The 23,942-nt window shown below is 38.1% G+C and overlaps 1 protein-coding gene and 1 long non-coding RNA gene across 25 annotated transcripts in view; one reads left to right on the top strand and one right to left on the bottom strand.

The window, feature by feature from the left end:
- Positions 1 to 16,728, top strand: part of LOC111266237 (uncharacterized) — a 28,509-nt gene extending 11,781 nt beyond the window's left edge. Inside the window, exons 4-7 of one of the 15 annotated variants that reach the window (XR_002683959.2) lie at positions 5,667 to 5,797; positions 13,111 to 13,317; positions 13,611 to 13,767; positions 14,831 to 15,034. Coding sequence is in view for 4 of the 15 variants with exons in the window: in XM_086970840.1 (XP_086826966.1) it covers positions 14,831 to 14,974 (144 nt within the window). In the remaining 11 variants the exon portion in view is untranslated. Of the gene's footprint in view, positions 1 to 5,047; positions 5,114 to 5,666; positions 5,798 to 10,010; positions 10,461 to 13,110; positions 13,768 to 14,830; positions 15,415 to 16,106 lie in introns of those variants that run through there. The other 14 variants (XR_002683958.2, XR_015313364.1, XR_015313365.1 and 11 more) reach the window with 14 other exon arrangements.
- LOC111266239 (uncharacterized) lies at positions 5,709 to 19,687 on the bottom strand. 10 transcript variants are annotated; one of them, XR_015313367.1, is made up of 4 exons: positions 12,633 to 13,102; positions 11,233 to 11,385; positions 10,705 to 10,764; positions 5,709 to 7,053 (listed from the first exon to the last, which is right to left on the bottom strand). It is a non-coding gene; the product is annotated as an uncharacterized LOC111266239 (long non-coding RNA). The 10 variants fall into 10 exon arrangements; XR_015313372.1 differs by lacking the exons at positions 5,709 to 7,053; positions 12,633 to 13,102 and adding exons at positions 10,290 to 10,402; positions 18,862 to 19,685; XR_002683965.2 differs by lacking the exons at positions 5,709 to 7,053; positions 12,633 to 13,102 and adding exons at positions 10,290 to 10,402; positions 14,794 to 14,883.
- Positions 19,688 to 23,942: the final 4,255 nt, after the last annotated feature.

The following is a 23,942-nucleotide window of genomic DNA, read 5'->3' as shown; positions in this document are numbered from 1 at the left end:
CTTACCTAATCGACAGACTTCGTAAAAATATGCCAAAATTCCTTCTGCTGGACAAGTTGATACTGAAAATAGCCTCTTTTAAGTTAGTAACCTGATGAGCAAACGAATAATTACCATAAAAATTCTTATAAAAAGAAATCAAAATAAAAAAAGCTATCGGTGCCCGCAAATAATAATAATTTCAATATAAAAACAAAAATTAAATAAATTAAAAAAATGCGAACTTGAACTATGTAAGATTTCTGAAATACAGACCCAAAAGATCTAGACTTTTCATACACTCACACATTCTTAGAATCAATAATTGAAGACAAAAATAACAAAACTATAGACATAGGAATGTATATTAATTTAAAAAACTACATCAGCAATACCGTTCAGAAAGTAAATAGACATCACAATATTAAATATAAAATAAACCTTTAATAAAATAGAAGACATGTCTTTGTCTAAGCTAACAAAAGGGCGTCTGTGAAAAATGTACCACTTAACTTTAATGAAGTGGACATGCGGAATTGCGCTGATATCAATAAGACAGACCACTTGAAGACAAAAATAGACAGACATGCACCATTCTAGCCCAGTGCCCACCCAAATTTGTTGTTCTACTTCAAAGTACTGGAACACTGTCTTGAAAAGGTTGCCAACACACGTGCAAAAGGTTCAGTGATTGAATACTGGGTTGGCCGCCGACTGAAGGTTTGCGGGATTTATTTTGACTGTCGTAGTTTAAATTACTTATCTATGAGCTTTTAATCTTTTTTTTTTTTTTTTTTTTAATGTATAACTTGTTCTTGTTTGCCACTTTACGTGACATCAGTATCATCAGAGACCTAGTTAATTTTAGAAATAACGGACTCCGAACTCTTCCGTATAAATACGTCTTGTTCTGAAGAAGGATCTAGGGTCACGTGATATTGCTAATACCTACGACCAAATACATTATGTGCTACTATGATCGGGCGTGCTCAATGCAAAACCAGTTGTGTGCATAAACGTTCTAGATGCTTACGTATTCGTCGTAATGTAGAAGCTGCACTGACATTTTAGGAACTTAAAGATCGCTCATTACAGGCAATATGAATTGTCCATGTCTCAGCTAGAAGCAAATGAAATTAAGAAAAAGGTATTTGGTTGAATTTCGTGTTCAAAATAATTTCCTCTGATTTCTGCGCGAAGTCACAGGACCGTCTAATGAAGACATCTTACATCTTATCTGTCCAATAAATTAGCTAATGAAAAACGCGTTATCAGTATGTGTAACTCAGTTCGTTCCGTATATCTAGGCATCCTCATTTGGATACATAGGGAAGGGAATCCGATTATTTGCCGGGACTAACTTTTCTCTGAACCTTCCACTTTCCACTCTATTTTAGAAGTTCTTTAAATACACAAAATGTACTGACAAATAACCATGCATAAAGTGAAGTTTACCGCATTCATTAAATAAATCGTTATTGAAGTGAACATGCAGCGGTCTGCAAGAAGAAGTCAATTGAAAATGTCTCCACAAAAAAAATTAAGCTATATAATAAGATGGATACATTTGGAGCAAAGATGTTGTACTATGAATTAGCCAAGGTATTCGACTGTGTGTATTCTGAGAAAATGTCAGGTTTAGCGGGTATGCATTGTTAGAACTTCATGCGATAACCTCACTGTATTCGAGAGTAAAGGCGGCTTTAAACTGACTAACGATACCGAAAGGGCAAGCCCGTTTTGCGACGCGTGTGAAACAACAGGGTCACCCCGCACAACAAGCACTTCATTGCTGGGAGCGTTAACGATATCTGTATGCTTAAACGCTTCACTTTCTCTGAGGACGTAGTATCTAATCAATAAGACAGAAACTCTTTTTCTTGTAAGTCTGCAGTGGGTCTCACCGTTTTACTTAGTCTGAGCATTCAGCGCTCCTTGTAAAAACGCGATTGCCATAAATATAGTCCGGATAGCTCCGATTCCGTATCGTTAGTTGCAATCAGCTGTGACTCTTTTAATAGAATCTATGTGGCGCTGTATCACGTAATACAGAGAAACGACAATTGATAGTCGGAGGACAATGGGCGTATTGAAGAAGCCACTCGATGACTGATGCCTGCCTCCATTTTGTCATGTCTGTTGAAAGCAGGATAATTCCAGTATTTTAGTAGATGTCGTTCACACCGAATACCGAAGTGCCTTTAAAACAACGTCGTGGGAACCATTTTCCGTTTTTAAAAAAAGCTAGTTTCTATGGAGGTGTCTTCAAAGGATCGTCATTAATGACTTTTTAATGCTTCTCATGGTTATGATATGAAACGTTTATGCCAGCCATGCGTTGAGCTTTAATATACACCGACGATATTAAAGTGATGGTGGACGTTGATGATGCGGGAGCCTTTTCAGTTATGATCTACCCATCCGGGACATCGTCTGTCTACGCATAGGTGCGCTGCGTTTGTAACGGGTCCCATAATTTCCATTGCGCGGGTTTCATAAATGTATAAATCGCTTCTTTTAGTTGTGATATCATTAGGGGGTATTGGCGTGAGATTCCTGCGTTGATCCATACTCCAGCGGACGCCCTGTTTGTTCTTCCTGCTTGCTAGTAGTAGATGCTAACTTTAACGGAGATAAATTTTTAGCGCCTATTAGCTCTTTTTTTTTCTTTTAGTGTTTTTTCGTCTGACTGAAGTCGTGTAATTCGAGTGTATATAAAATCCTTGACTGTTAAAAACGTAAAAGTAATTTAAAAGATGTGGAGACAGTTTCTCGCAGTGCGCTTCTATGCGTTATTTATCCTTAAATACGATCTTTGTACTTCAGACAAAGGCTATCGCAAAAGCATCGAAGAAATTTATTTGTTTATGTGAAGAGCAGGCTAGATAGAGCTAGGCAAGGGAAAGTACACCAAACTAACGAATGTGGTGCAATTGTGAAATATTAGCAGATACCACGAGTATTCGCTCCGTATGTATACATAATTTTGTGTATATCATATTATTTACGCTTTTCGTGACATGATGATTCTTAGTTGTCTATAAATAGATAGCTTCCCATCAATAGCTGACAACGATCGTGTTTCGCACCCTTAATTTAACATCACCTATGTATCTAAAAACGTAAATTCGTACCGATGACCTACGCGATGTTCTGAAGCACCATCAAGGGCTATGAGACCTGATTCACTTAATAACTACTGCTTGATCAAGTAAATAACTGCGAACTAACTTTGACAATGAAGAATCTGTGTCGATGCAAGTTAAATGGTGACGCCGGATTAGAATCGAAAAATGTCCTTCTGTGAAAATCCTTTGAAGCATCACTGTGCATTATTTTCACTTTATTAAACGTGCAAAGAAAGCACTGTCTGGTCCTTTATACACGCTGCGTTATGACTGGCTCGATATTTCCCTGTTGCGTTCGTTATTTTGATGTTATACATTTTTGTTTGCTTCAAAAGCTTTCCTAAAACTAGCTTTTTTTTTTTCAAAAACATTTTTAACCAGTTCCCGAAGTATGACATTGTTGTATATCTATGTATACATATAGTATACCCACTATGTAAGTGTGCGCCAAGTGTTCACATATCTTTGAATTTTATTATTCAGGAATCTATCTATTGACGCTTTGTTGCGCGATAGTCATTTGGTCGTTACTTACCAGATAAACGGAATAACCGCGCGGCCTTAAGAGGCTAGTGTCAAAATGCTCGAGCTACTCTTTTTGTCAAGTATCTATTTTGCATCTGTAATGTCAGCGATATGCAAATAAAGTGAAGTTACGTTATTTTCTAGAAATTGTCTTAACGCAAATAGCCATTGCTCCGGAGATAGTTATGTCTGTGAAGCGCTCGATGTATCCTTCGATATACAGATGGACCTGATCGATTTCTGATTAATAACGAAAATAGATTTGAATTACTGCAGAGTATAATGTTGGTTCGCTTTCACAAGGATCGTTGTCGCCGATTTGACAGGCCGTTTTAAGTCGCTCATGACTCGTGGGCCTTAAAAACTCCTTTCTTAAAGGATGTAAACTACTTTTAAGTCGCGCGTTTGGTGATTCTCAAAAGACTCATACACTAGGTGTGCGGCAATTTTATCTTTCAAAAATGAAAACCGTTGCTTTGATTGCTTTGTTTTTTGAATTAACGTTCTCAACGTGAAGTATCATTTTCGAAAAAACGCCCGAACTCACAACTACGAGGTTTTGTATTCCCTTTTGAGCTTCAGCGTTTTTTTTTTAGTTATCTGAATTATTTCTTCCGCAGTGACGTCTGATTATCGTTACATTGTCTAGGCACAATGTATCTAATTGGTCTTCATGGCCCAGCAGGGATTAGGCTCTATTGTAGCACAAGTTTTCGTTCGTAGAAAAATTATTATAAGATCTAAAGCTAACGCTAAAAAATGGACCACAAATCTATCTTGAGCCAACAAGCCAGAATAAATAAATATAGACTCGTTAAAAACTAACGCATAGAGGATGCTGTATCTAAAGAAATAAAATTGTTAGACAGCTCGTTTCTCGCACTCGTATTAAAAATCGCCTAAATCCTTTGTCAGTTTTCACTGTTTCGCTACCCTCTATACTCTGCTCTTACTTAATCTAAAATATGTTGTTTACTCCGAGACGAACGAACGATAACAGGCCTCAGCTTTTTGATCTAACTCTTTTTCTTGGCAGCTCTACTATTTGAACTAGCTATGATCGCAGGCATAACTGCCATGACAACACATTTGAAAGAGTTCATGTTAGCCGCCAACCCCACGCGGCCCTTAACTCTCACACGTGCATAAACAAGGAAAACGAAGTATACTGGGATGACCACGGTTGGCAAACGGTAACTGTTTATTTGTGTTAATACGGTTACTGGAATGAAATAGCGATTGACATAAGTATACTGGGGTGTTAGTTGACCCAAAGGCCATGACACAAACATGAGTCCCAGTGGGATGAAGCATCTGGTCAATTTGTGTGTATTCCTTAGATTAGATAAAAACGATTCTAACATCTAGAAAAGCGGCAATACAATATCTGAAGAAGCATTTTCTTTTCGTTGCAGAAGTTCGTTCCCGATAGAAAAAAACGTTGACAAACAATTAACATGAAGCAAACTCGTTCTAGGAAAGTGCGTGACAACGCCATATGAATATGAGACGCGTTTACTGAAGTCACCTTAGTGACCCGAAGTGAAGTATTCGAGTTATCTTTATGTACAAACACACACAGCCGAAATTTAGCTTTAACAACTGTGAAAATGCGTTCTTTCATTCTTGTCAGAGAATATGTTTCGTAAATCGACAATCTTATTACATCCATAGGGACTTGTCGATTTCTATTATATTTTCTTCAACATAAATTTCATTCAAATGGGACCGTATTTATAATAATGTAGTCAGATTATTTGTGCTATTTGTGTGTAAAAAATTTCCATAGTTTGTTTTTCGCTAGAATTTTCAATCTCGTTGTTCTGTAACGAGAAGCTGGGATCGAATACCGAAGATACAAATAAACCAATCTGCGACTATTATTTTTTTACCCAATCCTACCTATGTCATAATACATAGTCCACTTTGGTGTGCATTTTATCTGTTTCCCAGCTATTATTTATCTACATTTTAGCCAAGCTAGTTTTACTTGTCACAAACTTATCATTGATCGCATGCAATTTTCACTTTCAGCGCCTTGGAACGGTCAAAGAGGAAAGTAGGCGTCTGAAAAAACAGACGTCATTAAAGTCGCAACGAGGCAACGGTGTGCGAAGGTTTTGAGCGGAAACCCAATATCGCATAAACTGGCTAACGATCATTTGGTAAATACTATATTATTTTGGATACCATTAAATGGAGAATGTAAATAAATCTTTCTGAAATAGACAGTTTACTATTTACGCAAACACGTTTTATTTAACGGTCGGTTGGCATATAAAAAAAAAGTAATGTGACATAAAATTAATACGCAGGTAACATGTCAAATGCAGAAAGTTTTGCTCTGCGCGGAAATTTGTGCCTCACTCATTTGCCATATCGCCCTTCTGCGTTTCTGTCTGCAATAAGCGCTTATCAAAAACTCCGTATTTAGTTAGGTTAGGAAAAAGAAGTCTCCTACGATCTGGTTCACAAGTTGGCCCGCAGATCTTGCCGCAAGAGGAAATGCAGGTATTCCCGCGGCTAAAAAGATACTGGGCATTTCGATGAAAAAAATTAGATAAGCGCGCGGTCAAGAGCAAGTACGTAAAAAAAGGATGAAACAGGTGGTAACGTTCCGCATTCGTAGTTGTTACGCGATCGGTGAGACAAAAGCAGATAGGGCAGGCTGGCTAACGAGTCAGCCGGCCGGTCACCTTGAAATCGTGGAGGTGATTGTAGCTGTTGCAGAAGCCAGCAGCTGCCGCCAAAATGCCACTGCCGGTGGTTTACACCAGTAGCGGAAAAAACGGTCAGCTGCATATTCTGCTACCAGCATTTCTACTTTGGTAAAAATGCTGGCAGCAGTAGTTGAAAGCATCACTGAAAGAAGATGCACCTTTGTTCTTTGGTACGACGAGAAGCAGAGACAGTCCCTGATAGGAATGTGATATCTCTAGTTAAGGAGCGGCAATGCATGTACAAAAACGGAACTGGCATGGAAAAGAATCCGGTTGGAACATACGCCAAAGGCAGCTGTCGGTAGGTGTAATAAGGACTACCTGTCTTTAGAGCTTTGTGAAGAAAAACTGCTGACCGTAATCCAATTAAGATATCGCATAGTCGTTTTAGAAGAGAAAGTAACACAAGTGAACAAGAACGATGGCTTCGTGAATGACATTAAGACAACCTCGATCAAGGCGTCCTCAGGCCTGCTATCATCATTATCATTATCATCAAAGTCTGAGAAATGAAAGCTGGAACTGGCATTAATAATGGGATCGATGAATTCCTAAATTGTTATCTGGGCCAATTCCAAGGGGTACAGTTGAGTCTTTAGCGCATCGTCCTTTTGCCAGCCGGGCTAAATCACAGTAAAGGCACGAAGGTGATAAAGGTCTCTTTGAAGGCCGTTGACGGGATGTGATCTGCATGTGCGACGCTGAAAATAATGATCACACCAGAGGAAAAAAGGAGCCGGAATTTAGAACTGTATGAAGCAAGCTCTCCGCTCCTACGTAAATCAGCTACGACGCTTACACAGTAAGTAAGAGGTGAATCCCGAATTTAAAGAGAGGACTTGCTGGTGAAAGTAATGTGTGTTGGGTCTAACGAAGCACTAATCTAAAAGACTGACGCCGAGGCTAACCTAGAAGCTTGTCTTGAAACGGACACAAACCAAGACCCTGGTTAACACGATCACGACAGATAGGACTTGTAATGGATTGGAACTACTCCTAAAAACAGGGTCAAAGAAGTCGGAATAGAATCGCCGAAGCCAGGAGGCACTGTACTCTAAACTGCCCTGAATTGAATGCCCAGAACTCTAGGTAACAAAATCCTAGTCCAGGATATCACCAGAGTCATTTGTATTATTTGTCGAGTTAACGAAGTAGCGGAGCTGCAGTGCTTCTTTTACTGCCTGAAAGATCCTCTGATAATCCAGGGAAAAGCCTGGATGACAACGACCAAGCGTTGGGCGCCAGAGATTTTTACATAGCTGCCACGGAATGGAGGCTCAAATGGATTTTGCAAAAGGTAGTAGTCTTTTATTTTAAAAGAGACCTCTAGTTAATCATAAGTTCACCATTTACGCCCATTTATTCATAAGCCCACCCAACATCAAACTGACAGCTTGTACGGACTCACTGGTATATAGGTTCAAGCGTATCGAAGCTGCAGAGCTTCAGTGATTACAGGAACCTAATTTATGAGGTTAACGTATGGAAGGTCGTGAGTCAAAACAAAGCTTTCGCCAAAAGGGTAACCAAGATAGGCTCCGATTGAAATGTGAGGGAATAAGAAAATGCTGAATGGCCTTGTCAGTACAGGTTACCATACGCAGCAGTAGGCGAAAACATAGGTACAAGTGGTGTATAGAAAAAGCAACATGTGGAGTGAGAAGTATTTGCAAAAGGGCTAGGGGAAGGATTACAATATAGCAACTCAGTAAATTTTATGAAATCAAAACCGACTTACACAAGGAGATCGTGCAAAACCATAAGAAAAAAAATGGGATAGTTCGAAATCAAATAGGTGGCGTTTCTCTAAATCCCTAAATAAACTGATTCGCACGACCGTTTAACAACTTTTTAGGAGAAGAGACCGGAGAGAGGCCCGGTTGACGCGCGAAGACGCTTTCTAGCGGATGACAGTAACGAGTGGCGGTAGAGAAGGCAATGGGCTAAAAGTTACGAAGCACTCCCTGACGAAACGCTTAAAATTCTTTCAATAAGTAATAACTAAATTTCTGTAAAATAATCGTTTTCTAGAAAAGTGAGGAGAGGCTAGGTTCATATCCATACGGAAGCTGAATAAGCTTGTAAAACGACCAAGTTCAGATAAACCACGCTGGCTATTTAGCACAATAACTAACGCACTTAAAGGCCCTATCACGCAGAGACTGTCAAGAAATGAAACGAAAAAGTGGTTACAAAAAGCTGTTGGGGTTTAGAAGAAAAACAATTGTCTCCTGGAAGTAAAAAATGTCTTCAAATCGAGAAACTGGACTTTAATCTTGTACTCTCTATAACAAACGTCTTTGTATAGATAGGGTGTTCCTGACGGATGGCACCTAGTACGGTGTCACGGCAGGAGTGTCCTAAGGCTACTCCACAAACCTTATGAGAGACTTTGCCTACGATAAAGTGCTCAGACTATTTATGCCGGCTGGAGTAAATATGGTAGCGTATGCGGACGGTCGCGTGGTGGTAATCATTGCCGGAACTAGAACCGAGCTTAGAGAATAAAACGATTACGGTTGCGGGCAATGTAGTAAATTGAATGAACAGACACGCAACTTAAGCTAGCAGTCCAGCTAAGAGAAGCCATAACACTTATTGACTAGAAGAAGTAGGGAGTTTTAACGAGGATAACCCTTCGTAAAGATAAACAGAGTACACCAAAATCATTTCAATCCTTACTGAAATCGTCGTGGGTCCGATGGAACTATAGGACATCATAGTGAAAAACTAGAAGAAATATATCACGATGAGACGCTTACTCTATAAAGAACTAGTTGAACGAAATATACTCGACAGAAGTGGGTAAGCACAACGAGGATCGCTGCCAGAGCTAAGAAGTTAACACCGAAAATTAAAGAGCGATAGTAGAAACACTTTAAAGCACACAAAAATAACTTAGCATTTAACGCGGATCTACGCTAGCCACAGCGTCTCTAAATGTGTTTCCATAAGATAAGACATATGTCAAATGGCTCATGAACCGCGCGCAAAGCTAGCATGTGTGGCTATGCGACCCAGATACTGGGACAGTGCATACGTTGAGGGAAAAAGGGCAGAAATTTAAATTTAGAGTGCTCAATAAGACCGACGCGCTGGTGAACTGAATCCTTTAGGATGAAAAAACTTGATAGTAACTTACAAGCACTCAAAGAAGAACGAAAACGGAGAAGACATAGATACAGGCATAGTCTTCTTGGGCTCTGCGATAAATGAGAAAGAGCGCTGCCCCTGAATCGAGGCAGTATTGAATCGAGTGCCGACGCAGCACCAAAAGCAAAAAACATTATACAAATCCTATTAGTAAACACAAAATTGTACTTAAAACACTAAAACCTCACACAACCTTCACAAATGTCAGTCGTAGACAGAATTAATGTACTCATTTCGCAAAGAAGAATGAGGTAGTGACAAAACGCATACAACCAAAACAAGCCAACCCTGACATTTTGTATATCTCGTGCACATTTTTAAAATATAAGCATGCGATGCATTGTTAATAGAGCGTGATGATAAGTGACTAAAATTATTTATTATATTATATTATCATTTTTTATATACCAAAATGGCAAATTAATGGCTCACTTCATGTCGGGTTGAACTGGAGAAAAAACTTTCCGGCATTTAAATAGCGCTTTTTTCCGTATCTGTGTTTTAGTATCATCAACAATTGACTGACAAGGTCGGCAGCGTCGTTATTTTTTAAGTTCCTAAGTAACGCAGAACATTTTCTGCGTGACCTTTTTGGCCGTGCCAAATGTAGTGACGAAGAAATGAGCTACCGTTTGAAAGATCCTGACGAGTATTATCGCTCTCAAGGAATACAAAATTTTTTGAAAAAAAAACGACGGAGGCCTTGTCTTTTATATGAGTAAAAATGGATGACAATTAAATCCAATTTATCCGTAATTACGAAGACAAAAAGCTGGACTTCATTATCATGGCCTTATATAATAGCTTGTCAGCATAAACGGTACTGGTGAACTTTTTTAATAAAAGTTTTTTGCTTCCTCTAGTTTGTATTCGTAATGGTGATATATGATAGAAGATCTGAAAAAAGAAAAATATTTTACGAAATGATTAGCTTAAAATAAATTAGGTAAACATATGGACATGTTTTACATTTTAGTTAAGAGGAAAAGCCATATAGTGCAGCCATAGTCATAAATATGCTCATAAATACCGAAAAAACTTCAAATTTGCTAAAAATGATTAGCTCAAGAGCAAAAAGTCTACCTGAAAGACATCGATCTGAAGGACAGAATAAACTACATATAAAAGAAATATATAAGAGAGAAAAAATAGTGTCGGAATATCAATAACGATAGCAGATATATCAAAAGCAACAATACCAGTAAGTATGTCGAAAGCTTGCCGACACTTTCTGTCACTCAACGCAAACATCACCGTTTCTGGAATGAATTGAAAAATGAAGAATGAAAAAAAATTACCTTACGCAATTAATTTATTGCGAAATGAACTCTGAATCAAAGGCCTTTAATAATCAAGTCGGGCAACTATGTGGGAACAGTATTCAAGCAGCGACCGAGCCGCTCGACCCAGCTCTAAACGTCATCTAAATTTGACGTCGACTTGATATATTATGATAGAAAATTTTAGGAAATACTTTGCCGAAATGTCCCAACGTGAAGTAAGCCACACTTGGCTCAGTCAGTGCAATTAAATTTAAGACCATGGAATATTCCCTGTAGACGATGAAGAGCGCAGTCTTGAGCAAAAATGGTAACAATCTGTTATAACACAGAAATGCTGCAATTTACAACGCTATGCAAGCTACCAAATCAATTCCTATCGGAGGAATGACTAAGTTATGCTATGTATCAATATTTGGTCTATTGCATGATGCCGACAGAACTAACCTGCAAGTTTGTTGACAGTTCAGAGCTTTTGTAACTGTGTTTCCTACGAGTACCTTGCTCAAATAAGTGAAAAATCTTCCTCAATGAAATATAATGTCGTTCTGACCGTCGGTGGATTTGATAGAGTCTCAGAGAGTTACGCTTCGCTTCCACCTGCCAAAATTATCAGTGTAATAAAAAGGGTATTGACGCCGAAAACTCTTATACTTAATTTAAACTCGTATACTTATAGAAGCAAACGTCGCTCTTAATAACTGACAAAGAGCGATTCGTTTGTTTGTCCATACGTGTACGAACTACGCCTTAGCGAGTAAGCGCGTCATTCAAACGTGACTCATTAAGGTAATTACGTTGAAATCGCTGCCACAAGTGACGCAATCACATCCTGGCGCCAACAATATCTGTGTATAGGTACTTGATAATGGTGCTATCATACACAATTAAAAATGTGCCTGAAGCAAATAACTTTTGATTAGAAGGTCGCATTTGTTTTGCGCCGCGACTGCTACGCGGGCCAAAGAATTGTGACTGGATTTGTTAGTCGGTCACTGCTATAAACACGTCATAGGTCCCATCTTGACACCGGTGTTAGAATCTATTAATATTTACGGACAAGCGTTCACTGCACGGCCTTTTTTTTTATTCAGTAGTTCTTCGTTTGCATTGGCTTGACAGGACTCTGACGAAACGTTGTGGTGTTTCTTTATTTCGTCCACAAGCTATAATAAGAGCACGCCAATTATGAAATACTGTCAAAATAAATAAGTACAATGTCTATACATAAAATATTTTGTCTTTTCGCTCAAACTTGGTGTCGCTTCGTTCAGATATTCAGTGGTACCATCTCGTTCAAGCAGCCTATGCGAGTGCATGAAAAGAACCGAATTTAAGTTTAGGGAACTTACATATCAGAATGATATAGAAAAATTGACAAGTAATGACATAAATATTTTACCGTTAAGCTTCTTGACGTTTTAATATATGCCGATATTTAAAAAAATTAAAAATATCAATAAAACGAATAGTACACTGAATACGCAGAGAAGTTGGTAAAAAGAACAACAGGTTCTGATCTATATAATATATCTATAGACTCGTAAAAGCCAGATGACAGACCTTCGAATATTGGAGTGCACTCAGATGACAATCCGTTCGTTAAAATTCGTATGACTTTTTCCCTATGTAATATAAATGTGTTTTTTTTTTACTTTTATATATACTTAATTGGCCCGAAGCATGGTGAACTGTTGTATAAGCTTTTTGCCAGCTTGTTTACCCGTTTCGAAACCCACATAATAACAAAATTGTCTCTAAAAGTGGTGCAGCATTCACTTCTGGTATTGCAAGTCCTAAATTAAAAAATATAATGAAATATAATTCAACATATGTGCTATACAGACCAATTGATCATGGACGTACGTTTCGACAATAATGGCACCCTCTGACTCGACTGACGATGTAACCGTAAACGAACAAAATCGAACCATGCTAGCAATAACTAAAACCATTTTTCCATATGACCATTGCAAAAGAAATAATATAAACTATTGTTGGATGGAAACCAACCAAATGGATAGAAAATGCGCTGTCAAAATCAAAGCCTTCGCTAACAGAAACCTCTTCATAACGCTTTTCATATTTTGTGCTTAAAATATATACTGGCAGGCAATTATATGTTTACAACGTTTCTACATTTTTTTCCCCGCTAAAACCTCATCAGTTTTGTTTAATTCACAGTCTTTGTACGCCGTTCACATTACTCAAACTATCATAGTTTAATGGTGATCACGGTGTCCTTTGGAGGCATTAACACTGGCTGTAGAATAGTCACTGGCACTGAAGGAAGGTTTTTCGTTTTTTTGGTCTTGATTTGCGCAGCAGAGTCTGAAGTGCAAAGGATTTTAAAGCACTCCTCAACGAAGTAGAACTGGGTTGTTTTATGCACAATCCAAATCGTAAGAAGCAGTGCACCTACGAGCATCGGCAAAAGTGACGACCAATGGAAGGGCGTTAACACTGACGGAAATGTTAGTCCATCGGCATAGGCGAAATCGTAGACATCTTCATGGGATGCTTCGGAAATCGGTAAAATGCTACCAACGTCTTCGGCCATCACAGATTGCACGGTGTAAATGGTTATTGTAATAGAGGCGAAAAGATTCTCTTTCGATTTAGGGTTTACTGCAACAAAGATTTTTGGCTAACAATTTCCACTGTACATATTGCGCTACTATCGTAAGCAGTACACTTCATGAATACTGCACATAACTTAATAATGTTGCGCAACTTTTTCGCGTCGTTCATATAAACCAGTTTCTGATTATTAGCGTTCACTCAGTCAACTGCCACCAGACCATTCATTGCTCCTTATGACGCAGCTCGGGGTCAGAATCTGCTATCGCAGGGCTATCCGCGAATGGCGCGCCACGACCCTGACTTCACGAGAGCCCTTTCCAGCGCAATGCCTTCGCCACTAAGATTCCGTTAGTAACGCAGAAAGACATCGTGTTGTTAAAAAGCTGCTACAGCTGACAGGTACCACAAAACAGAAGGCCACTCATGGTATTGCTTCATCTTGTATTATTTTTTTCTATTATCTTTAGGACTAATCGTTTTTTTGACCCAATAAGCACTGGGCCTACATCTCATGACTGAAAATGTAACATTGTTACAATTTCCTTGAATTTAGTTTAGCTGGCATAATATTACTCAGTTATTTAATTTTTTTGATTTGTCTTGGAGGAAAAGCGATACGTTTGTTGCTAGCGTTACATCCGTTCAATTATCTACCATTTTCGTATCGTCGATGATTTTCTTTACAGAAATGCTATTTGAAATTAATCTTGTTCAATAGGAAGCTTAATTCAAAGTATATATACTACCGTAGAATCTATTTAGAGTTACTTAAGGTGTTCTCAGTCTGTACTTAAACTTAATTGTACCAAATGCGTTCATCATCGCAGGCGTTTAATTCGTTCGACACCTCCTACCGTGCTTAACCAATGAATAACAATGGCACATAATACCTGTTTGATCTAATTCGGTTTTTTTTTTTCGTTAAAATTACTCTCAGTGATTAACTGTGAATTTCGTACTAAATAACAAGTGTTATTATTATTATAATATTACAAAAAAAATATTTTTAGACATACACGAAATTCTCAAAAAAGCCAAACGTATATTATTATTTTTGCATATTTTGTAGATCATACATATATTCAAGCATTTAAAAATTAGAAAGAATTACAGCAAGTTATCCGGCACGCGTACAATGGCCAACAACTGAATTTTAAGTTACACTTTCTTAGTATGAATATGAAAATTGTCAACTTAAAATACGGATATCTATCAAATTATATTATTCTTATGTTGGATTTCTGTTCCACAGCGAACATCTAAGTTCGCGTTGAATTATGAAAAATCGTAGAACTTATAAATTTGATATAACCAACAAATGCTCCATAATTTTATCCTCGCACTTTTTTCGACATCTCTCACAGTTTTTAGGAGCTTTCGGTTATTTGTCTCTGCTATAGGCTATTATTATACGTTGTAGAGTACCTCATTGCATGATGTTGTTTTTTGCCTTTTTTTACAGGTATCCTGTGTGGTACAAATGTATTACAGATGCTGGTATGCTGCACTCATTAATCCTTGCACGATTCATCCTTTGGCCGTACTCCCTTATGTTCGACTGTCTATAGGTGAACGATATTCTACGATCGAAATAACAAAAATATAAAAATAAATCAAATTAGAATGTAATTAAAATGCATACGTCGCATGATGTAAAGCAAGGTTCAATGTTCGTGTCGTACGTCCGTCCTGCCGGCGGCGGACCCGTGTCAAGATTTCCCTGGGTAGAAGGTAAAGACTTAGGAGATCACAGAACACAAATAATGTTGTGAGTATAGCAAGCATAGTGTATATACACACTCTATTTAATACTTCATGATTACTTTTTATTTTCAGGGCTAGATTGATTAGAGACAATGAGTAGATGAACGTTACCTTTTGAACAACATTTTTTCACTCTGAAATGCAGAAGTACGAAGCCAATATCAAAAGGAGCTTCAGGAAGATTTATCTAGGTGACTCACAATTAATTGGATAGAAGATAAGCTTGAAACAGGCAAAACTGTTCAGGATATTCGTAAATAAAGTTCTGGAAGGTCAACAATACCACTGAGTATCATCACTGAGAGGACAACACTAGAAAATTCGTGAGACGCTCAAATAGTAAGGTTGGCATTAGCATATCGAGCAATCATCACTTTTTTTAATACATTCTAGATGGAAAAGTTATATTTTAACAATGGTCTATGCTAGCAATCAAGATGCTCCGTGACGAACAGGATAACAATCTGGTTTTCAAAGAAGATTGAAGCGTTAAAGCTGTATTCAAAGTAAAGGGCATAATTAAAATGTATTATTGCATCTACGGGGCAACTGGAAACCCACATGTTATGCGAGAATACTATGTAAATAGAGCAGGAGTAACAGTTCAGTGTGGAATTAGAAGCAAACGATTCGGACCAATGTTTTATGACACTTTGCAAGGATCATCGAACAGCACGGAGCATCCGCGCTTCACTATCGTTATATGTCAGAAACGGGTGGGCCCAGATAAAGCGGTCCTATAAAATAGCCAGTCCGTTACCTAGACTTGAAGCCAATCCACTGTTTCTTGACGAGATATTTTAAAAATAAGGTCTATAGTAATAGAATTCAGAAAGATTAGCTCCACAGTACCAAACCAAACGTTTGTTAAGCTCATGAATCAATAGAGCACCACTATCAACAGTATGTTGAGTATCATTTGGAGTATCTGCGCTAGAGTAATGGAGATTTACATTTTGTGGTTTCCCCGACAGCATGTGAACGAGTCGACATTGTCATGTCAATACCTTGTTTCGCTTCATGCAGGGTAATCCAGCTTGTCCGCTCTGTTTGATATCTCAGGCAACCATTGACCGGCTCTCTATAAACAGGTATATTATATTACTGGAAGATTGGAAAAATCTGCGAATCTGTTAGAAATCAGTGCTAAAGGCGGCGGAATACAGCCTTTTTACATTTTGCTAATGGAAATGATTTGTGTAAATAAACGGCTTTTTATTACATATGTTAAATGCAAAAATATTACCAATTCTCAGTCAATCTGAATAAGGTAAACTGCTTTAGAAGGCTAGTCCGTTTCGAGCCTGTACGTTCGTGATTGTGCTTCATATACTCTCTATATAGTTTGATTCTTCTAGTCTTAGCATTTATTTAAAACGTGAAAGCGTTAGCTACGCAAAAAAACAGCCTCTAGGAAAATAATAGACATGGTTCAGTAAGGTATTGTAACACGTAATACTTTTTTTTTTTTTTTTTTATTAAAAGCTTTCAATTGTGATTCTACATTATCGTGTCGCATTGAAATAGGTTGTGTAAAGAAATCGATAGATAAAAGTTTCTTTTCCTTTGAATAAACAACAGAAATTCAGAAACAGGTATCAATATGTTATTTTTATATAAAAACTATAGATGTGAAAGGTTCATTTGAAAAGCATGAGGGCGCACCTTATCACACTTATATCACAATGTTTTTTTCATTATTTCACTTTTTGATCTGTTGTAATGCCCAACCTACGAGGAAACTAACATGCCACCTTGTAACAAACAGCGTCTGGAAATTGAACGTGTGAGAAATAGACGTACGACAGCAACTTTCCAGTCCGAGAAATTCATATGTTTACAATATTTTAAGCTGGGCAGCTCATTTCGGTACTTACTTACTTACTCAGCGCGAAACGCACTGTGACTTGATAAGATCCAACATTGTTTGAAATGGGCTTCTTTGATCGAAGAGTGGTCTACACGACGTAAGAATAAAGCTTTTCTAGACTTGAAGATCTCCAGTTTTGATCCCTTTATAAAGAGAAGGCTCAATCTTTTTAAAGTAGTTTTAGAGCTCAATCCACCGAAATATTTTGGCTAGAAAACGTAAGTTTCTCTCTAATAATGCCGCTCAAAAATGCATAACTTAGAGAATATTGTAAGCAATATTTAAACATAGAAGAGATCAGAAACACATTATATTTGCTTCTCAAAACTACCTTTCTTCTCAGAGCTAACTAGAATAACTTACTTCGAAAAACAGAAGCGCGAAATTGGCTGGTCACTGGCAGGCCTAACCTATGCAATATTTTTTTATTATATTATTATCGAACTTACAGGGTATGTGCAAAGTTATGCCGTTTTAGCTTAAAATAAGGTACTTTTGAAATTAGGCCGGATACTTCTAAGATAAAATTATGCACTTTTTAAATCAAATCTGATTCTTTTGATCAAATCAGGCTTTTTTTTTTCGAAATGTATATAATTAAAATAAATATTCTCGTTATCTTTGTAAGACAACGTTAATATGGTTGCAAACGGTCCGAGTAAAGTGTGTTATTAGATACGTTAATTATTGATAGACCGAATAAATATACGCTCCTGCTCAGTAACTACCGCGCAAAGACCTTTAACACCGAACTAAACTGGGGTAACGGACTGCTAATAGATTACGCAATCCAGTGTGTTATGAGAACTTTAAATTTAAACAAATTAAGCTAGTAGACTAGACGAATTGCGGTATTAGAGGAGATACAAGAAAAAATTCGAATTAGTCAAAGAAAAATGAGGTAGACAAAATAATATTGCTAAAACAATGGTGTAGGTTTCCAAAAATAGAAAAGGAGTGGAAGGAGGTTAAGATTAGTAGATAGTGAGGCTCTGGTAGAAACATTAGAAGCTAAATTTAAAGCTGTATTGTATTTTACTGTGTTGGAAGCCAGCTGTCTGAACGGCTTAGGTACCGTACGTAAAACCGCTGAAGAACACACACTACGATGAATTGAAATAATGTAAGAGAAATGCGTATAAGAAAAAATACATATAAAACATATAATAAACAAAGATCTTCAACTAGCAGTATTGAAGAAATATATATATATATATATATATATATATATATATATATATATATGTGCATGAAATAATAGCCATAAAAGCAAAGCTGGTACTTGAAAAAACGCATCTCAGCTTTATAAACTATGTTGCAAAATATATTATACTCGAAAGTGGAGCCTGACACTCTGAAAAACAGAGAGGTATTGCAATTTTAAACTGAGTCCAGAGTTTAATGAAGAAAGGATTTCACGTGCGGAGGTTTAGTAAACAACACGCTTCCAATATATTACCATGTCTCTTGAAAATGAACAGAGCGCAGTTACTCTCTGCGCACTGCGCTTTTCACTCTGATACAATTACTTCGGCAAAACATAGAAAATAATAGCATAGAAGCGTCATTAAAGAGCGAACAGAGGTGGTTAAGGCAATTAAAACAGATCTACTTAAAGCTCGAATAAATCGAAGGTATTATCATTGGAAAGGGAACAATAATTATGAAGTTACGAGCAACTATCACCACTGTGTTGTCACTTTAGAGTAATTCTACAGTTGCACTTCCATGGTATTTTACTATGATGTGTTTCGTCTCAATTCACAACAGTCACTCGTAACGTCACATCTATGGTGTTTCCACTACGATTTGATTAAGGTAATTATGAAGAACACCGTAGTTCGTCTACCATACCTTACCCATTACTACCCCGATCGAAAACAAATCATCGTATATGCAGTAACCTCTAATACTATGATGCCGATTACTATCTGATACTATCTGCAATGATTTCTCAGAGTCTCGCGGTGTAGCTATCAAGCAATATCAAGCATCTTCGTTGACTCTCTAGAGTAGAATTCGTTGTACTCCGCTTCATTTTGAAGTGAAATCGATCCATTAGTACTGGTATTTGCGAGGGCGCTTCGGTACTATCTGATGTACACAACGCACGTTGTGTACATCGTCTGCATGCATATCCTAAAGCGTTAACAGCTGTTTACGGATCGTACTTCATCGGCCGCTAAACCCACGAACACTCGTTCGTCACAGCAATTAATGTAACGCTATCTACTTATCAAATGGACCGTCTTCACAGTAGTATAAATAATCCGCATGCTTAGTTTGCAGTTGTTGCTTCATCTTCAGGACTCATCATTAAATTTGTTCCGAGGTTCCCGGTTCTATCCATCGTCCAAGATTGTCCCGTCGGAACAATCTCGGCCGATAGGCCACGTTTGTCAGCAGAAATTGTGGCATTTTCACCTTCACACGCCATCTTGCAAAGTCGAAACTGTAAACAATAAGCAACCACAATATGACTTTCCTACTCACTAGCTCAGTCAGTTGATAGACGCCACGCTACAACACTTTGGTAATGACCATGGACGTACGGAGCTTGGTCTGGAGTTTTCTTCTACTAAGAAATATCGTGTACCTAATACACCTTTCGCATCATATTGCATCCTATGAAGTTTTCATTTTGTATTGTATTGCTGTTTGTACTTCTGCTAGCCATGGCAAAACCTGTATGCATATAAGGCTAGACCTGCTCTGGCGGACGCCACCACACATGATCTTGCTTTGTTATAGGAGACGTAACGCTCTCTCTGTATTAGCGGCCCTCAATAAGGCATCGGTACACGGCCAGCTTCTTTCCGGCACTTAGCCAATATTGAAGTTGGTTAACTGTGTACAAGTATGTCCCAGGTTGGCGATCGTCTTTATGACCCAGCTGTGTTGCCTACAAGGGCACGGTCGCACTTACGTAGGCTACGTGTTTATAATATTTAGCTAATCGATCACTGACTCGATTGCACAGCCCATTGGGTTCACTCTGGCCGATAGCCCATTATTATTTTCTTTCCTGCAATTGCAATGAACATTGCTTGTTCAATATGTATCGGATATTATATGATTCCGCAACTATTCCCATAGGTCTGCAATCTTATTCGTAGTAGTGCAAGACTAGCATATCGCGGTAGACCAACTGTTCTATATTCTAATTGATGTCAGCATGCACATCTGTATACAATACGAGCCCTGTCTGTCCACCTTTACGGTTAAGAACCGTTGCCCTATTAAGCAATCGTTTGCCTAAAAATATAGCCTCTTCACTATCATTCAGTAGCGTAATAAATGATACGTATACTGAACTAGCGGGCACTGATTGATTGGTACGGTTGTGCCTCACTCCTTAAACGCGCTTTGGTCTTGCTGGTTCCAGCTGAAATCCGCCGCTTTCTGCCGAACTTCTCTATATAACTGTAAGTTTATTCGTCTATTTTCATGTAGCATACAAACCCGTTAACAACTATATATCCTTGACAAGTCCCTATGTAACCTATCGCTGTCAGAATAGAAGTGCTTTGATATATACAAGATATAGCACAATCAAAAAGGTAGTGAAGTACGTGATGACAATAGAAAAGACGTGAAATAAAAAGCTCAGTCATTGTGCAGAAGCAGAATGCTGAAGAACATCTGGACAGAAACCACAAAAGAGATGGGATAAACGCCAAACAAAAGTCGAATGAAAGGTAAAAGAGCACAGGTTGAGGCCCCCATTGGAGGACGCTGAACTAATGCGAATAGAGGTTCTAGACCTTTCTAGATGAAGTCGAAAACAATGGTTTAGTGGGTATACTCCGATAAATATCCGTAGAAGGACGTGTCGTATTTTGGCTCTATTATACAACCTACATGGAAATATACTAAATAACGTATTGGTCCATTTCTCATACCAAATGATTTGTTAATATTAATAGCTGGTTGTCGCTAGAATTCCTATAGTCAGGTGTTGTTGTCCGTGACAGCTGGAGGTTTTTTACATTGTGATGTAGTAGCAGCATCGGTTTTGAATGAACACATATGTGAAACCGCAAACGATTGATCGAAAACAATCTTACCGTAATCCTGCAAAGTAAGGATGTGGATAAATGAGTATGATCTTGAAGGACATAGGAAAAGGCTAGGTAAGATCAACAGTCGCTGTGATAATCATCTGTTGACGATCGAATGACCTGTAAAGGACTTAAAATCATACCTTGAGATGACAGCGTCTTTGTTCGCCAAATGGCTTAACGGTCTTACTAATTTAATATTAAAAATATTACTGAAATAATATTTAAAAAAAGCTAAGCAGATTATAATTTGGTAAAGTTAAGTGTATAAAACCTGGATTTAAAATTTCCGTGGTTTCTATCCTAGTGGACCCACGAGTCAACAATGTTAGCATTCTCGACTCACGTCTGCTTCTTCCTATTCTTGTCTTATATTTTCAATTAAGTTCTTGTACAACAACACATATGGCATTCACGGTTCTCTACGGCAAAAATTTAGCCCGATTCAGCCGCGTATTAGAAGTTAATCGCGTGCCAGTATAAACTATTTTACGTTACAATCGTTGAGCCGGTAGCATTCAGCGGTTCGATCCGGTTTTCAAACAGATTAATTCAAATGTTTTTTTTTTTTTAATTACAATTTACAAGAACACTCTCGGCCTTTTTTTTTTTTACATTTAATGACAATTTTCACCCGCAGACGTTATTCCAAACCGTTTCACAAGTAAGTCAATCATATGAATGAATTAGCATTAACTACTTGATATCCCTTTATAAATTTTTTCAGGTAACTTATAAAAATCCTTTCCACAAAAAAAAACTTTTCGTGATGATTTGTGAAGAAAAACATAGATGATGTGCTGAACATTTATGTTCTCGTTTTCGAATATTTAAACCAGCTAAACTTGTCCATCGAGGCGATAATCAAGAGGCAAAAACTAAAAGATTAATATCGCCTTAATCATGTAAAACACTATACAATAGGTAAAGGTTGTACACGTTTTATGTGAGATGGCCGGCTTGCAAGGAAAAGTATTACATCCGCTCGTTTAAACAGCATAAGTAGCATTGTATACTTTACACTGAGTAGAGTATTTAGTGGTATTTATTTCAGGACTCAAGGAGATTCGCATCAGGATAAAGACTTTTAACATAGATATTGCTGATGAAAAACTTCGACCCGATGCATAGAGACTGCAGTTTTCAAATAACTCGTCAAATACCTAGACGCAGCACTCATACTTGGTCTTGCCGTTAATAAAAGATTACCATGGGACGCCTACGTTCACAAGCTCGACTTTCTGTGCTCGCGAGAGATCAGCTCTCTATCCAGTCTAGTATATTATGGGCTCCGACCTTTGACTTGACTTCCTGTTTAGGGAAAGTCAATTGGCAATCAATGGATTCTAGCGTCGCTCACATCTCACAAATGCAATAGTCTTATTTGTATCTGAGTTTTCGAATAAGTGTAAAAATAACCTATTTTTCATCTTGTGTCAGCCCTTAACCTATACTCCCAAGTCTAGATCAGATTATACCAAAATTACAAACCTTGTTGAAGTAATGGCTTGACAGGCTCAACTTAGGTTAGTTTAGGTTGGATTATACATAATAGCGTTTTTCGCTTTTTAAAAATCGTAGCGCTTCGTTCGAATGCTAGCCACAAATAAATTTATTATATTTTCGCCTTACGTAGGTCTGGCCCAACAGACCGAGTCGGTCTCTGCAGTAGGACAGAGATTACATTTCGCCTCGAGTATGTGTAAAAAACGGGTAAGTGGGCAAGTTGTAGGATTTTCAAAACCAGCGATGGGGTATCTTCGTTGTCCGCTATATTTTGTTTGACTGCCAGTTACATGCACCCTGGCTTTAATTCAGTTTTCCTTAGATGGGATTATCCTCCAAAAAGTAAAAAAGCCCTCTCACTTTAGTGCACAGCCCGGATGAGTCTAAACAGGGTCTAATTTTTTGGTAGGGCATTATCAATTTAGTTCAGTTTGGTACATAATTGTCTGACTTACCAGTAGCTTTCACTAATCTAGCTACTTCTTCATCTTATTTTTTTCTACATATTACAGCGAGCATTTTTTTTCTCCATGGTCACCTAATTCCGGCGTTTCATCAATGGCTTTTGGAGTCTTCTTTGAAACTGCGGCAATAAAGGTTGGTACCAGGAGCTCCCCCGCCCCCTCCCCTAGTCAGTAGAATCTGCTGTTCAGGCGTTGCTCCTGAATTTGTCCAGGATTACTTCTAGCTCTCTTAATAGCCTTCCTATCCCAAAGAGACTCCTTACGGGCTTCAGCTATATTTTGATTTCACGAGTACCTAAATGTGGCCAGCTTGTGCCTTTTGGGGTGTATAAAGGTTATATTCAGCAAATCGCATGCCTTTATAAAGGTTAAATGCACGTCTATAGTTGTTCTTGGGCTTCGTGTATGTGTAAGTACCTCTTGAAAGCTTTTTTCAGTTCTTCAAAGCCGCGCAGATGCATATGTGAGACACATATATTTCCGGGAAGTGTGGGCATCTATCTTGAATCCAATAAATATATGGTCGCTGGTCGTGGTTAGTTTCTGGCAGGTGTACCACGCTAGAAGGGTGACCCATTCTCTAGCACAATGTCTCCATGCTAGAAACTTTCAGCAGTTACTTTAGGTATATTAACTAGGCACTGTCAAAAGTGCACACCAATTATGGGTCCTCCTTGCGAAATCTAGCAAAGGGTGGTAGCTCCAGGTTTTAGCTGAGCCCTCTCTTCGGCACAGAGAAAAGGCCTACTTCATTGGGTTTCGCGTAAGCCCGTATTAACCGTAGCCTTTTAACCACTATTGAGACCTAGCTTACATAATGTTTCCATCAACGAAATCTGGGCTGACCAATGCACGGTCAGCGCGGAACGAACTGTATAATTGAGGCTGCCTTAGTCCCTTTTTTACATC

This window comes from Varroa jacobsoni, unplaced genomic scaffold (genome assembly GCF_002532875.2).
Source record: "Varroa jacobsoni isolate VJ856 unplaced genomic scaffold, vjacob_1.0 scaffold_1066, whole genome shotgun sequence".
Lineage (NCBI taxonomy): Eukaryota > Metazoa > Arthropoda > Arachnida > Mesostigmata > Varroidae > Varroa > Varroa jacobsoni.
Note: the sequence above shows the minus strand (reverse complement) of the source record. Positions and strands in the feature narration are given on the sequence as shown.